Here is a 13,279-nt window from a genome sequence, read left to right as displayed (position 1 = left end):
ATTGCTTAGGTGAAATTAAATTTGGCAAGTAACAATGAAAGATTAGCAATAAAATACAAATACTCTTTTCATTTAGTAAAGTAATTAAAAAAAAGCAATCAATACATGCTTAAAAACACAATGAAACACAAGCAATATTCAATAACATGTTTACAAAATTATTTTGTAAATTATTATTTATTTATTTGTATTTATTTATTTATTTATATATTTAATGGACTGTCCAAAAAGAAGACAGTGCAGATTCTTGGAGAACCACAAAAAAAATGCAGTGTATATATATATATATAAGCGTATTTAAATACATTTTTGCTGGGAAAAATTCAGTGTTATAATTGAAATCACATTTCCTTCAATTTACTAGTTACCATGCTTAAAAGAATATTCCGTGTTCAATACAAGTTAAGTTCAATCGACAGCATTTGTGGCATACGCTGATGATTACCAGAACAAAAAACAAAACAAAAATCGATTCGTCCCTCCTTTATTAAAAAAATTAATAAATAAGGCACAAATCTGGGTAACAGTAAGGCACTCACAATGGAAGTGAATGAGGCCAATCCATAAACGTTACAATACTCAGTGTTTCAAAAGTATAGCCACAAGACGCAAACAATATGTGTGTTAACATGATTTTAATGTGATATAATCTTGCATTAACCTTTTCTGTGTAAAGTTATATCCCATTTTACAACTTAGTTGCCATGACAACATACACTGGTGGACAAAAGTTTGGAATAATGTAAAGATTTTGCTCTTATGGAAAGATATTGATACTTTTATTCACCAAAGTGACATTCAACTGATCACAGTGTATAGTCAGGACATTAATAATGTGAAAAATTACTATTACAATTTGAAAAAAAAATATTCAGAACTTCTTAAACTACTTCAAAGAGTTCTCATCAAAAAAAATCCTCCACGTGCAGCAATGACAGCTTTGCAGATCCTTGGCATTCTAGCTGTCAGTTTGTCCAGATACTCAGGTGACATTTCACCCCACACTTCCTGTAGCACTTGCCATAAATCTGGCTGTCTTGTCGGGCACTTTTCACGCACCTTACAGTCTAGCTGATCCCACAAAAGCTCAATGGGGTTAAGATCCATAACACTCTTTTCCAGTTATCTGTTGTCCAATGTCTGTGTTTCTTTGCCCATTCTGACCTTTTCTTTTTGTTTTTCTGTTTCAAAAGTGGCCTTTTCTTTGTAATTCTTCCCATAAGGCCTGCACCCCTGAGTCTTCTCTTTACTGTTGTACATGAAACTGGTGTTGAGCGGGTAGAATTCAATGAAGCTGTCAGCTGAGGACATGTGAGGCATCTATTTCTCAAACTAGAGACTCTGATGTACTTATCCTCTTGTTTAGTTGTACATCTGGCCTTCCACATCTCTTTCTGTCCCTGTTAGAGCCAGTTGTCCTTTATCTTTGAAGACTGTAGCGTACACCTTTGAATGAAATCTTCAGTTTTTTTGGCAATTTCAAGCATTGTACAGCCTTCATTCCTCAAAACAATGACTGACTGATGAGTTTCTAGAGAAAGCTGTTTCTTTTTTTGCCATTTTTGCCCTAATATTGACCTTAAGACATGCCAGTCTATTGCATACTGTCGCAACTCAAAAACAAACACAAAGACAATGTTAAGCTTCATTTAATGTACCAAATAGCTTTGAACTGTGTTTTATATAATGGCAAGTGATTTTCTATTACCAAATTAGCAATTTAGAATGATTACTCAAGGATAATGTGTTGGAGTGATGGCTGCTGGAAATGGGGCCTGTCTAGATTTGATCAAAAATTATTTTTTTCAAATAGTGATGGTGCTGTTTTTTACATCAGTAATGTCCTGACTATACTTTGTGATCAGCTGAATGCCAGTTTGGTGAAATAAAGTACCAATTTCCTTCCGAAACAGCAAAATCTGTACATTATTCTAAACTTGTGGCCACCAGTGTAACTCAATAAGCCCTAAAACGACTCTAAAAAATTATGATTTAAACAACTTTACAGCTCAAATGATGCCTGAGTTTTAACAATTAATGTAACTGCTTTTATAAACTTATAAGCTCAAGGTTCGTACCAATACTTCAAAGTTAAATTCAAGGATGTTTCAAGCACATTTTTATTTGTTTTCAAGGACTATGCTCGAGATGTAATTAAAACAAATTCTTTATTTGTTCATTTTCAATAAACATATTTTATTCATTCAGTTAATTTATTGTTATAAAACACCACTTATTACAAGTACAACATATCTCAATGAGCATCTTTAACTACATATTCTCACAGTAACAATTCTTGGTTCATTCATGACAAAACTGATGTGCAACTGTAGTGTGCTCCCTTAAAACGTACTTCAATTTTCAACATAAGTGAATAGTTGGGTCTGTAAACAATAGTCCATATGACTCTTGTGCTGTGTTCCATGTTTTCAAAAGTCACACAACAGATTTATGTGAGGAACTGACCCAAATTACAAATGGATCATTCTCAAAAGATGTTGACTTTCCAACTTACAAAATATTGAAATCTTTCGTTCAGTTCAGTTTTTGCCTATAAATGAAGGTAAACATTTTATAACATGATGACATTATTTTTATTCATAAAGGACAACTTGGCTGTTACTCTTTAATTATTTAATTTTGTTTCACGAACGAAGTAAGTTAACACTAAGTTAACACTAACGAGGGTTCAACGGGGTACAACACATACATATATACATACATATATATAGTTTTTGCTATTTGAAAGCTATTTCATGACTAAAAAAGTCAAGGGACATGTCTGTCAACATATTTTGATATTGACCCAGATGTTGTCAGAAATCACTTATTTTGTGAGACACAAAGCTTTCTTTACAGCAGCACTAGACGGCTCACAAAACTGAATCCTCCATTGATCTGCATCCAGATCATTCAAAACGTTTTACATCTCATCTAATTTTTTCACTCTGGAGAGTAGTTTTTAATTACAACTGATATTTGCAAGAATTCATACTTGTTAAATCCACCACAGCAATATTTATAAAATATATATATTTTAAATCCTCCAGTAACAATTGATTGTGATTGGCCCATTCTGAACAGCACTGCCAAAAGTGACAACCATCTATGCGCTTCAGCAGTGCTCTAGTGGTCTGTCGTCGTGTTTTTCCGAAAATAAATAAATACATTTCATTTATTAAATGATTTAAGCAACGTATTTTAAGAACTTTTTAAGCACCTCTTGGTAAAAATGGCTATTTTCAAAGGTTTTCCAGAACTTACATTTGAAAAAGCCAAATTCAAGTACTTTGTACAAACCCTGAGTTAAGCATCACATTTCTGCCTTTAAACCCTTTAAAAATTGGGCCCATTCACTTCCATTGTGCCTCACTGTTTTTTTGTTTTGTTTTTTTTAATACTTTTTTTGGTAATTAACTGTATGCCACAAATGCTGTTGATTGAACTTGTGTTCAATCCGGAATATTCCTTTAAGAGGCAACATCCAACTTTTTTTTTTATTATTATTCAAATACTACAACATGCCTTACAATTAAAGGTGCAATATGTAATATATTTACTGTATTAAAGTATAAAATTATCATAATATGTTATCAGAGATTTAGGAAACATGCTAAGTTGAAATACTGGCTTCTCCGAAAACAATGCTACAGCCGGTATATTCTACTTTAAAATGTCCGTTCCGGGCCGGAATTTCTGTTTGTGTTTTGCCCATTTCCCAATAGTATTTCGACACCGCGGGTTGCCAGATTTGAAACAAGTTAGCGGGCAAACACAGCGTGCTGGAGCCATGGAAGCCAGCAATACATCTAGCTAACATTGACGGAGGTATAAAAAATCCACATGAGCTGGTTTATAATTTATAAACAATAAAAACATTGCAAACGTATACATTAGCTGATCAACTTACAGTGTAATGCTCGTAACTTGCCAATAACTACATTTCCATCCAAGGATTTTTTTATGGAAAAAGTTTTAGCGCATCAAAATAAAGCTGATGGAAACATAATATTATTCCGTTTAACTCTAGCGCAAAAACTCTATGTCGATACTTCAAATGTCGCAAAAAACTGGTTTGGAAACACTTTTTGTCGAGAAAATTGGCATTAACGCAATTTACCCCAAAACGACAGAATTTACCCCAATCGTTAGCCTGTGTTAATCATGATGACGGTATACATCCTTGAAAGCTAATTTATTGTACGTGATTATGGATTGATTTTAAGGGCATATAGATCCGATCTGCAAACATGACACTTCCAGGAGTGCCAACAATACTAGGAGAAAGGCATCAGTGTGCTTTTTTGGACACTAACATATAACCCAATTCTATAAAATTATTGTTTAGCTTACTTTTGAAAAAATGCCGGCAAAATTCCCTGTATTAAATTAAATAAATCAGCCTACCAAATGAATAAAGCATTACATAAAATAATTAATTAACAAATAACAATAATTAAAAAATAAATAAAATTAATAATAATAATAATAATAATAATAATAATATTGTTAGGCCTAAATACTTGCCTTTTCTTTACACAAACTTAAATTAGCCATACCCTGTTCTGTAGATGGAAAAAGTCGGCAGAATGACATTCTCAGAATGTTCAGAACTGTTTATCTAGTGAGGAGTTCACTTTCAGAAACTAGCTTTTGAACATTTTAAATCTTTCAAATATTTTAAATCTAACCCTCTTTACCTCGGATCGCATTTGCTGAGCTTCTTCAGAATATGTAAATTGCATTATGACGCTAAAATTTTAGATGACAATCAAATTCAGTTGGTTGTTAAAAGTTGCTGAACAAATATGCAGGACATAACGCAGTTGTGATGGTGATGCTTTAGATTAGATGATTGTTCAAAATAGCCTATTAAATATCAGGAATGTATCATATACAAACCCTGATATTACACTGCATCAATTTTTCTTTAATAGCTGTGCACACAGCATATACAGGTGCATCTCAATAAATTAGAATGTCATGGAAAAGTTCATTTATTTCAGTAATTCAACTCAAATTGTGAAACTCGTGTATTAAATAAATTCAATGCACACAGACTGAAGTAGTTTAAGTCTTTGGTTCTTTTAATTGTGATGATTTTGGCTCACATTTAACAAAAACCCACCAATTCACTATCTCAAAAAATTAGAATACATCATAAGACCAATAAAAAAAACATTTTTAGTGAATTGTTGGCCTTCTGGAAAGTATGTTCATTTACTGTATATGTACTCAATACTTGGTAGGGGCTCCTTTTGCTTTAATTACTGCCTCAATTCAGTGTGGCATGGAGGTGATCAGTTTGTGGCACTGCTGAGGTGGTATGGAAGCCCAGGTTTCTTTGACAGTGGCTTTCAGCTCATCTGCATTTTTTGGTCTCTTTTTTCTCATTTTCCTCTTGACAATACCCCATAGATTCTCTATGGGGTTCAGGTCTGGTGAGTTTGCTGGCCAGTCAAGCACACCAACACCATGGTCATTTAACCAACTTTTGGTGCTTTTGGCAGTGTGGGCAGGTGCCAAATCCTGCTGGAAAATTAAATCAGCATCTTTAAAAAGCTGGTCAGCAGAAGGAAGCCTGAAGTGCTCCAAAATTTCTTGGTAAACGGGTGCAGTGACTTTGGTTTTCAAAAAACACAATGGACCAACACCAGCAGATGACATTGCACCCCAAATCATCACAGACTGTGGAAACTTAACACTGGACTTCAAGCAACTTGGGCTATGAGCTTCTCCACCCTTCCTCCAGACTCTAGGACCTTGGTTTCCAAATGAAATACAAAACTTGCTCTCATCTGAAAAGAGGACTTTGGAACACTGGGCAACAGTCCAGTTCTTCTTCTCCTTAGCCCAGGTAAGACGCCTCTGACATTGTCTGTGGTTCAGGAGTGGCTTAACAAGAGGAATACGACAACTGTAGCCAAATTCCTTGACATGTCTGTGTGTGGTGGCTCTTGATGCCTTGACCCCAGCCTCAGTCCATTCCTTGTGAAGTTCACCCAAATTCTTGAATCGATTTTGCTTGACAATCATAAGGCTGCGGTTCTCTCGGTTGGTTATGCATCTTTTTCTTCCACACTTTTTCCTTCCACTCAACTTTCTGTTAACATGCTTGGATACAGCACTCTGTGAACAGCCAGCTTCTTTGGCAATGAATGTTTGTGGCTTACCCTCCTTGTGAAGGGTGTCAATGATTGTCTTCTGGACAACTGTCAGATCAGCAGTCTTCCCCATGATTGTGTAGCCTAGTGAACCAAACTGAGAGACCATTTTGAAGGCTCAGGAAAACTTTGCAGGTGTTTTGAGTTGATTAGCTGATTGGCATGTCACCATATTCTAATTTTTTGAGATAGTGAATTGGTGGGTTTTTGTTAAATGTGAGCCAAAATCATCACGATTAAAAGAACCAAAGACTTAAACTACTTCAGTCTGTGTGCACTGAATTGATTTAATACACGAGTTTCACAATTTGACTTGAATTACTGAAATAAATTAACTTTTCCACGACATTCTAATTTATTGAGATGCACCTGTACACACCAATGGAAGGTCCTTGGTCTTCTTTTCCGTTTTATGGCGGTTGGCAAACCAGCTATTGGTGCATATCCGCCACCTACTGGGTGCAGCAGCAGCAGTGTTTTCAACGGAAACATTTGGGAGCGGGACCAACTTCTGTCCCTGATAATATTTCCGGGCGTTCGCTGCGTCATTTCCTTCTCTTCTTTAGGACTGTCTTCTGTTGAAGCAGGCCGAACGGTGAGCGCGATACAAATCTAGTTTAATCCTTTTAAATTCTTCTAAAAATTAAACGGTTTCTACTGCATGAAGCTTTATTAGTGTTCAGTGTGTTTATCTCAGCCGGTATTTTTGGCAATAGAGCGAGCGAATGTAGGATATGTATATGATATGTCAGGCACGGTATGTTTTGGCGGCCATTGGTGTGTTACAGTGGGAAATAGTACTGTCGGTGAACAATCACACCTCTACTCGCTTGAACTTAACAACAAAGTCCGTTTAATCTCCTTATATTGTTGATCTAGGTTATTAGATAATCAGTATAGGGTAATTAGCAAGTTTGCATGTGTTGATGTTCAAATCTATCCAGCTTTCTGTTTCAGTCTTGCTTTAGAGCAGCATTATTTTATTGTGTGCGATAATATGCTTATTCTCACATCAAACCATTACTGTTAGCTAACCTGGCTTGTATACTTATCAAATGTTAAATTAGTGTATTGATATGACTGGCCTTTTTTTAATTGATGCATTCAAGTCTCTTGAACTGCAAGTAGTTTTTTTTTTTTTTTTTTCTCTTATCTCCTTTTGAATTTAAATGTGATGTCTCGTTCATTTCTGCATGTGTTTGCTCTGTAGTCACGATGCCAGCACTCAGGCCCCTCACCAAGCCTGAGATTGTCAAGAAAAGGACCAAGAAGTTCATCAGACATCAGTCAGATCGTTATGTCAAGATCAAGGTAAGACATGACGTTTCCACGGTCATGAGAAACCTTTTAAATCGATATTAGGGATGCACAATACCATTTTTTTCTCACCCGATCTCATTCCTGTACCTAAACTCCGTATCAGCCCATACTATCTCAAACAGGGTTTTTTTTTTTTTTTTTCAATCAGTTTGTCTATAGATGCCCCCATCTATACTACGTATAGGTATTCTTTTAGTTTGAAATAAATACACACCTCTAACTACACATTTTCAATAAAACAGAGAAACAAAACGACATATAAAATGTGAAGCCGAGTAAGAATATTTTTAAATAGTCTACTGGGTAATGCAGCTGCAAAATTAACTAACTCCCGTGGAACAGTGCTTGTGATCCTAATAAATAAATAATAGGAGCAAAAATGTAGGATCGCAGTTGTAGTCCTTTTTTTTTTTTTTTAAAGATGATGTTAATGTGCCACAATATAACATGCACAAAAAGGCATCAGAAAACTGAGCTCATCAATTGTGACAAAATTCAGGAACATAGTGAGTCTGCAAAAAAACAAACAGGTTAACATAGCTCATGTTAACCTGTTTCTCCTTGTGAACATAAATATACAAAAACACAATGTTCAGTCTTTGAAGTGTGGTCCTCTTAAATGTATTTAAAAATCTAAATTGGCATCTGCACTGCTGAACACGGTTAATGTTCCTGTCACACAATGCACAACAATCAGATGCTGCATATTTCAGTTGGCCAGGCTTTGTAAACTTTTAAAGTAAAATTTGATGCTTTTGCATTCAAGCTGACTAAAACATCTCACGCAGATTTTTCGCGCTTGCTCGGTTGACTGAAAGGATGAAAAGCAGCCAATCGCAGTGTGAAACGTCATTATTGCGCAGTGTAGATGCGTTTGAGTTTCGGATTGTAACACTTCATGAGCTTCAATCTAGGGTCGGGAATCTTTAGGCACCTCACGATTCTATCCGATTCTGGGAGTCACGATCTGATCTCGAATCTATTCCTGATACATCTAAATTTTCTTACTGATTTTTCTGCTGTGCAAAGGCAAAACACAGGAACTTCACATTTTGACCAAAATTGGGATTCTTAGACTGTAAGTTGCCCTGTGACAGACAGGTCTCGCTCAACTATAAGCAGGTTTTGAGAAAATTGCAGGAACTACAATATCCACACTCTAGTCAAGTAACAGTTTTGTTGGTGTACAGTGTATTTACAGCCTTTGTATGGCAGTATTGCCATCATAAAAAGTGAAACACTGACCTCTTTACACAAGAAAATAAATAGATTTTCAAAACAATACTATTAAATAATTCAACTGATTGTTAAATTTAATGTTTATTTGATAGTATTAGATTTATTCTAATTAAAAATTTTAGGCCTTCTGATTTATTTTAACTAACTACAGGTTGGTGTTCCAGGTTGATACATGAGATATCTGCATCTGTAAGAGTGAGATTTAAAAAAATCTATCAATCATCTCGAATGCGCTGTTCCTGTTTGCTCTACGAGTAGAAGTTTCACCTGCTTAACATTTGTCTAACGAGCCGTCAGGTGTGCGCACTTCCCGATGAGCGAGAGATCGGCAATATGCAACAATATGGAAGCGTGCATGAGTAAAAGATATTGGGAAGCAGTAGACAAAAAAATAATTACAAATTAAAAACATCACCGTCTCCCGAACCACTGACTCATTATTTCCAGGGTTTTTTTGTTTGTTTTTCCTTGTGCAGATTAGTGCAATAACGGGCGCAAGCTCGTAATTCATGTTTTTTGTTGACACGTAATCACGAAATCAACTCTCCCGCTGCCATGTGCGCGAGTTTGTGAATTCATTTCAGGATTGTAGTTTCACTAGGAGACGAATGGTGTGTGGTTGATGCATTCAGTCTGCGATCAATTTTGTAGGATGCACTTGGCTTTAGGATATGTGCGTTTCTAGCATCTGTCTCTGGCGCACGCTTAAGTGCCACTGTGCTGCCTTGTTCCCAGAATTGATTCATCGGAGAATAGATTTTTGTTTCTCCCTCCCTTCAGTCGGGACAGTCGTGTGCCTAAATATTTTCTTTCACAGTCGCACACAGTAATATTCTGTCGCAAATGTGTCTGAAATGGTCGCACTGTAGAGCCCTGTGGAAGTGTTCAGCAGAAAAGCCAGTTCTCTTCACACTTGTATCTGGACTTAAATTGATCCAGACATTTTTTTTTTTTTTTTTTTTCCCACTAGTTGTATATGGATATCTATTTTTCTTAATCACATTTATTTATTTTTGGAACCCAGCACACTTAAATATTATTGTAATTCAATATATAAAATATTGTTATTAATAACAATAAAACATTATATATTTTTATTATAATCATTTGTCATTTCTTAAAGCTGATGTATCTAATTTCAGTGACACTAGCACCACTGAATGGAATTACAAACAAACTTTGTTTTCAAAACAGCTTTGTGTGTACGTCCCCATCTGCCACTGGTCAAACCAAGAGATAGTCCTGCCCCCAACTTACATCATTGGTTGAGTAATGTTGGTGGGCTGGATCCAAGCGGCCTGCTCAAAACAAACAGAGCTATTTTTATAGCGCCACAGAGACCGCATTTACAGTGTGAGAAATAGGCATGTGACAGTATCAAATTTTCATGTCACAATAATTGCTGAGGCTTTTATCACGGTATACAGTATTATCACGGTATTGAATTATATTACAAAAACAGGTTGAACAAACTTTATTTTTGTTCTCTTATTAAAGTTTAATTACATTTTCAATACCAAACTGGCCTTTAAATGAACAGATAACAAAGAACTTTGAAAAGAACCCTGAACGTTAAAAAAACTACCATCAAACCATAGATGCATAGCCAAATATAACATTACGTTGATGTCTTAATATTTAAATGATTATTCTGCCGAAGGGCCACTGATCATTACAGATCAGGACAGACCTTGTCTTGAGGCTAATGTTGAAGTGAGGCTAAACTAATTTTTATAAAGCCAGCTACTAGGCTACAACAATAGTATGCATGTTTTTTGTTTTTCTGGATAGCAAGCAGTTGCTAATATAGCTAAGCGCTAGCTACAACTTTAATAACTGCAAGTTCACTCACACTGTATGGCAACATACGATTGTTTGTTGTTCCAACTTGAAATTAATATTGAAATCATCATTGTGCAACATTGCCTTTATTAATTACAGGACTTAGTATTATCTGATTCCAACTGTATTTTATTTTGTTACTACGAGATGCAAATGTTGTGGTGTAGCTAGCGGAGTTTTAGCGAACTACTCTTCTTGCCACTAGAAAGCAAGCTACACATCTGCAAATGGCAACAAGATTTCACTTTGTCATCTTAGTTGTCACTTAGCTATTTGTCTCTTCAAAGGAATAGTTCACCCAAATCTGATTTTCTTCATCAAAGCAGAATTGAAGACTTTTAGGATTTCATTTCAGGCCGCCTTCTCTAAACAATGCAAGTGAATGTCCTCCATTTTTTGGACAGTGCAAAATGCATATATAGGGTGAATCAAAATAATCCACACGACTCCAGTCGACAAATAAAGTTCTTCCGAACGCAAATGATTATTTTTTAGAAACAAAACAATACTTAAATACTTCTTAACTACAAATGTTCGCTTCCGTACATCTGTGACATGCGCTCATGAGAGGGATGACGTAAGGTCATGTGGAGGAGTCAGGAAGCGCATCATTGTTTACATTTTTATTATTTGGAAATGATTTATTTTATATTATTTTTAAATTGTTTTGGACTGTTTTGGTTTGTGAACAGCGCAAGTTTCTCTTGTTAAAAATGACGTGCTTCCTGACTCCACGTGACGCATGACCTTACCAACAAGCTTACGTCATCCCTCTCATGAGCGCACGTCACAGATGTACGGAAGCGAACATTTGTAGTTAAAAAGTATTTAAGAATTTTTTTAGAAAAACAATCATTTGCATTCAGAAGAACTTTATATGTCGACTGGAGTCATGTGGATTATTTTGATGCACCCTAAATATGCATTTTGGACAGTCAAAAAATGGAGTACATTCGCTTGTACTGTTTAAAGGAGGAGGCCTGAAATGAAATCCTAAAAGTCTTAAATTCTGTTTTGATGAAGAAAGAAACTCCGATACATCTTGGATGGCCTGAGGGTGAGTAAATTATCAGCAAATTTTCATTTTTGGGTGAACTATTCCTTTAAGTGTTGTCTCTCAGATTTCAAAAACAGTTTGGAAAAACGAGCAGAGCTGTCACAACTTGCCTTTATATTGCTGGATTGAATGCAATGATTGTCCCGCAGATGAGCAGACATGTCCACGGCAGTTTCGCTGCCACTTTTCTCCCACACGTTTTACACAAATAGAAACCATCTCCAACCAACAATCCCTCTGCATTATTATGGAACCCAAAATACTTCCACTATACCAACTTAACCCTGTTAGAATGCGGATAAAGGGTCGGCAGAGTTCCTCATTCAGCCACGTTTCTCTTCCACGCTGGTTTGTTTAAATCAGAGTGCGCATGTGACATTTGTGCTATGTACACAGTGTTGTGAATCTTGATTCGTTGATTGGGGGGGGGGACTACTGTGTGATCAGAAATCAAATTATCTAGAATTTGCAGCATTTAAGTGCCCACGATAACAATATAGTGCATGTTATTTACCGCAATATACCGTATAACCAAATATCATCACATCCTTATGAGAAAATTAACCTATAAATGGCTTATTTATTGTCTCTGCATATTAAGCTGGGATAGAAGTATTTTAACACTGAAAAATGTTACATCAGCTTTAACTTTAAAACCCTGGGGCTTTTATTTTGACACTTGATATTTGACATTGTCTGTGTGTCAGCTAGTGCACAATAAGTGTAAATTTTGCTTTTCATAAAAAATCTGGTGAATTGCTCGTCTGGTTCCGATCTCAGTGCATGTTATAACGAACGAACTATTGAACTACTTGACGGTAACAACCATTGATTAACACCATATTGGATTTTGATCGGGCTCGTCGGACCGATACCCATTCGTGTTAACATCAGTATCGGATCAGTGCATCCCTGATTAATATCAAGGCCTATGACTTTGGAACAGAGAAATCTGTATTCAGAACAAAAAACATTAACATGCAAAGCTCTTTTTAAAAGAGCTTGATAAAGTTTGCATCGCACTTTTTCAACCGCTGCTAGAAGTAAACTGGTAGTTGATTGAGGCTTCTGTAAGAATGTGATTTAACGTGCAATTCCTTTTGTAGAAAAACTGGAGGAAGCCCAGAGGTATTGACAACAGAGTGCGCCGGCGCTTCAAGGGTCAGATGTTGATGCCTAACATCGGTTATGGAAGCAACAAGAAGACCAAACACATGTTGCCCTCTGGGTTCAGGAAGTTCTTGGTCCACAATATCAAGGAACTTGAAGTCCTCATGATGAGCAACAAGTAAGAATGAAAAGTTTCAAAAGGATATTAGTTAACTGATGTTTTACTATGGTTTACTATTATTTTGTTTTATGCGATGTTGCATTTTCTAATTATTGCTGAAAAGCGGTTAGTGTTTTTAAACAAGAATATATGGTAACTTTAAGGTGTCTTTCTCTTCAGGAGCCATTGCGCAGAAATCGCCCATAACGTGTCCTCAAAGAACAGGAAGCTTATTGTGGAGAGGGCCGCTCAGCTGGCCATTAAGGTCACAAACCCCAATGCCAGACTGCGCAGCGAGGAGAACGAATAATCTTGTTTTCAATAAAGTGAAAAAATGTAAAACCACTTTTGCGTGTACAGACTCCTTTCATTTTGTCTACCATGGAT

The 13,279-nt window shown here is 36.0% G+C and overlaps 1 protein-coding gene across 1 annotated transcript; it reads left to right on the top strand.

Moving 5' to 3' along the window:
* The first annotated feature begins 6,645 nt into the window (after nucleotides 1-6,645).
* On the top strand, nucleotides 6,646-13,237 carry LOC127439105 (60S ribosomal protein L32-like). Its single transcript, XM_051695157.1, has 4 exons — nucleotides 6,646-6,759; nucleotides 7,375-7,475; nucleotides 12,729-12,910; nucleotides 13,073-13,237. The coding sequence occupies exons 2-4, from the start codon at nucleotides 7,380-7,382 to the stop codon at nucleotides 13,200-13,202; spliced, it is 408 nt and encodes a 135-aa protein (XP_051551117.1). The 5' UTR covers nucleotides 6,646-6,759; nucleotides 7,375-7,379; the 3' UTR covers nucleotides 13,203-13,237.
* The last annotated feature ends 42 nt before the right edge of the window (nucleotides 13,238-13,279 follow it).

This window comes from Myxocyprinus asiaticus, chromosome 50 (assembly GCF_019703515.2).
Source record: "Myxocyprinus asiaticus isolate MX2 ecotype Aquarium Trade chromosome 50, UBuf_Myxa_2, whole genome shotgun sequence".
NCBI lineage: Eukaryota > Metazoa > Chordata > Actinopteri > Cypriniformes > Catostomidae > Myxocyprinus > Myxocyprinus asiaticus.
Note: the sequence above shows the minus strand (reverse complement) of the source record. Positions and strands in the feature narration are given on the sequence as shown.

Coding starts and splice junctions, on each gene's coding strand:
- LOC127439105 (XM_051695157.1), top strand. CDS start 7,380: ATGCCAGCACTCAGGCCCCTCACCAAGCCTGAGATTGTCAAGAAAAGG. Junction 7,476..12,728: donor ATCGTTATGTCAAGATCAAG/GTAAGACATGAC, acceptor TTCCTTTTGTAG/AAAAACTGGAGGAAGCCCAG. Junction 12,911..13,072: donor GTCCTCATGATGAGCAACAA/GTAAGAATGAAA, acceptor CTTTCTCTTCAG/GAGCCATTGCGCAGAAATCG.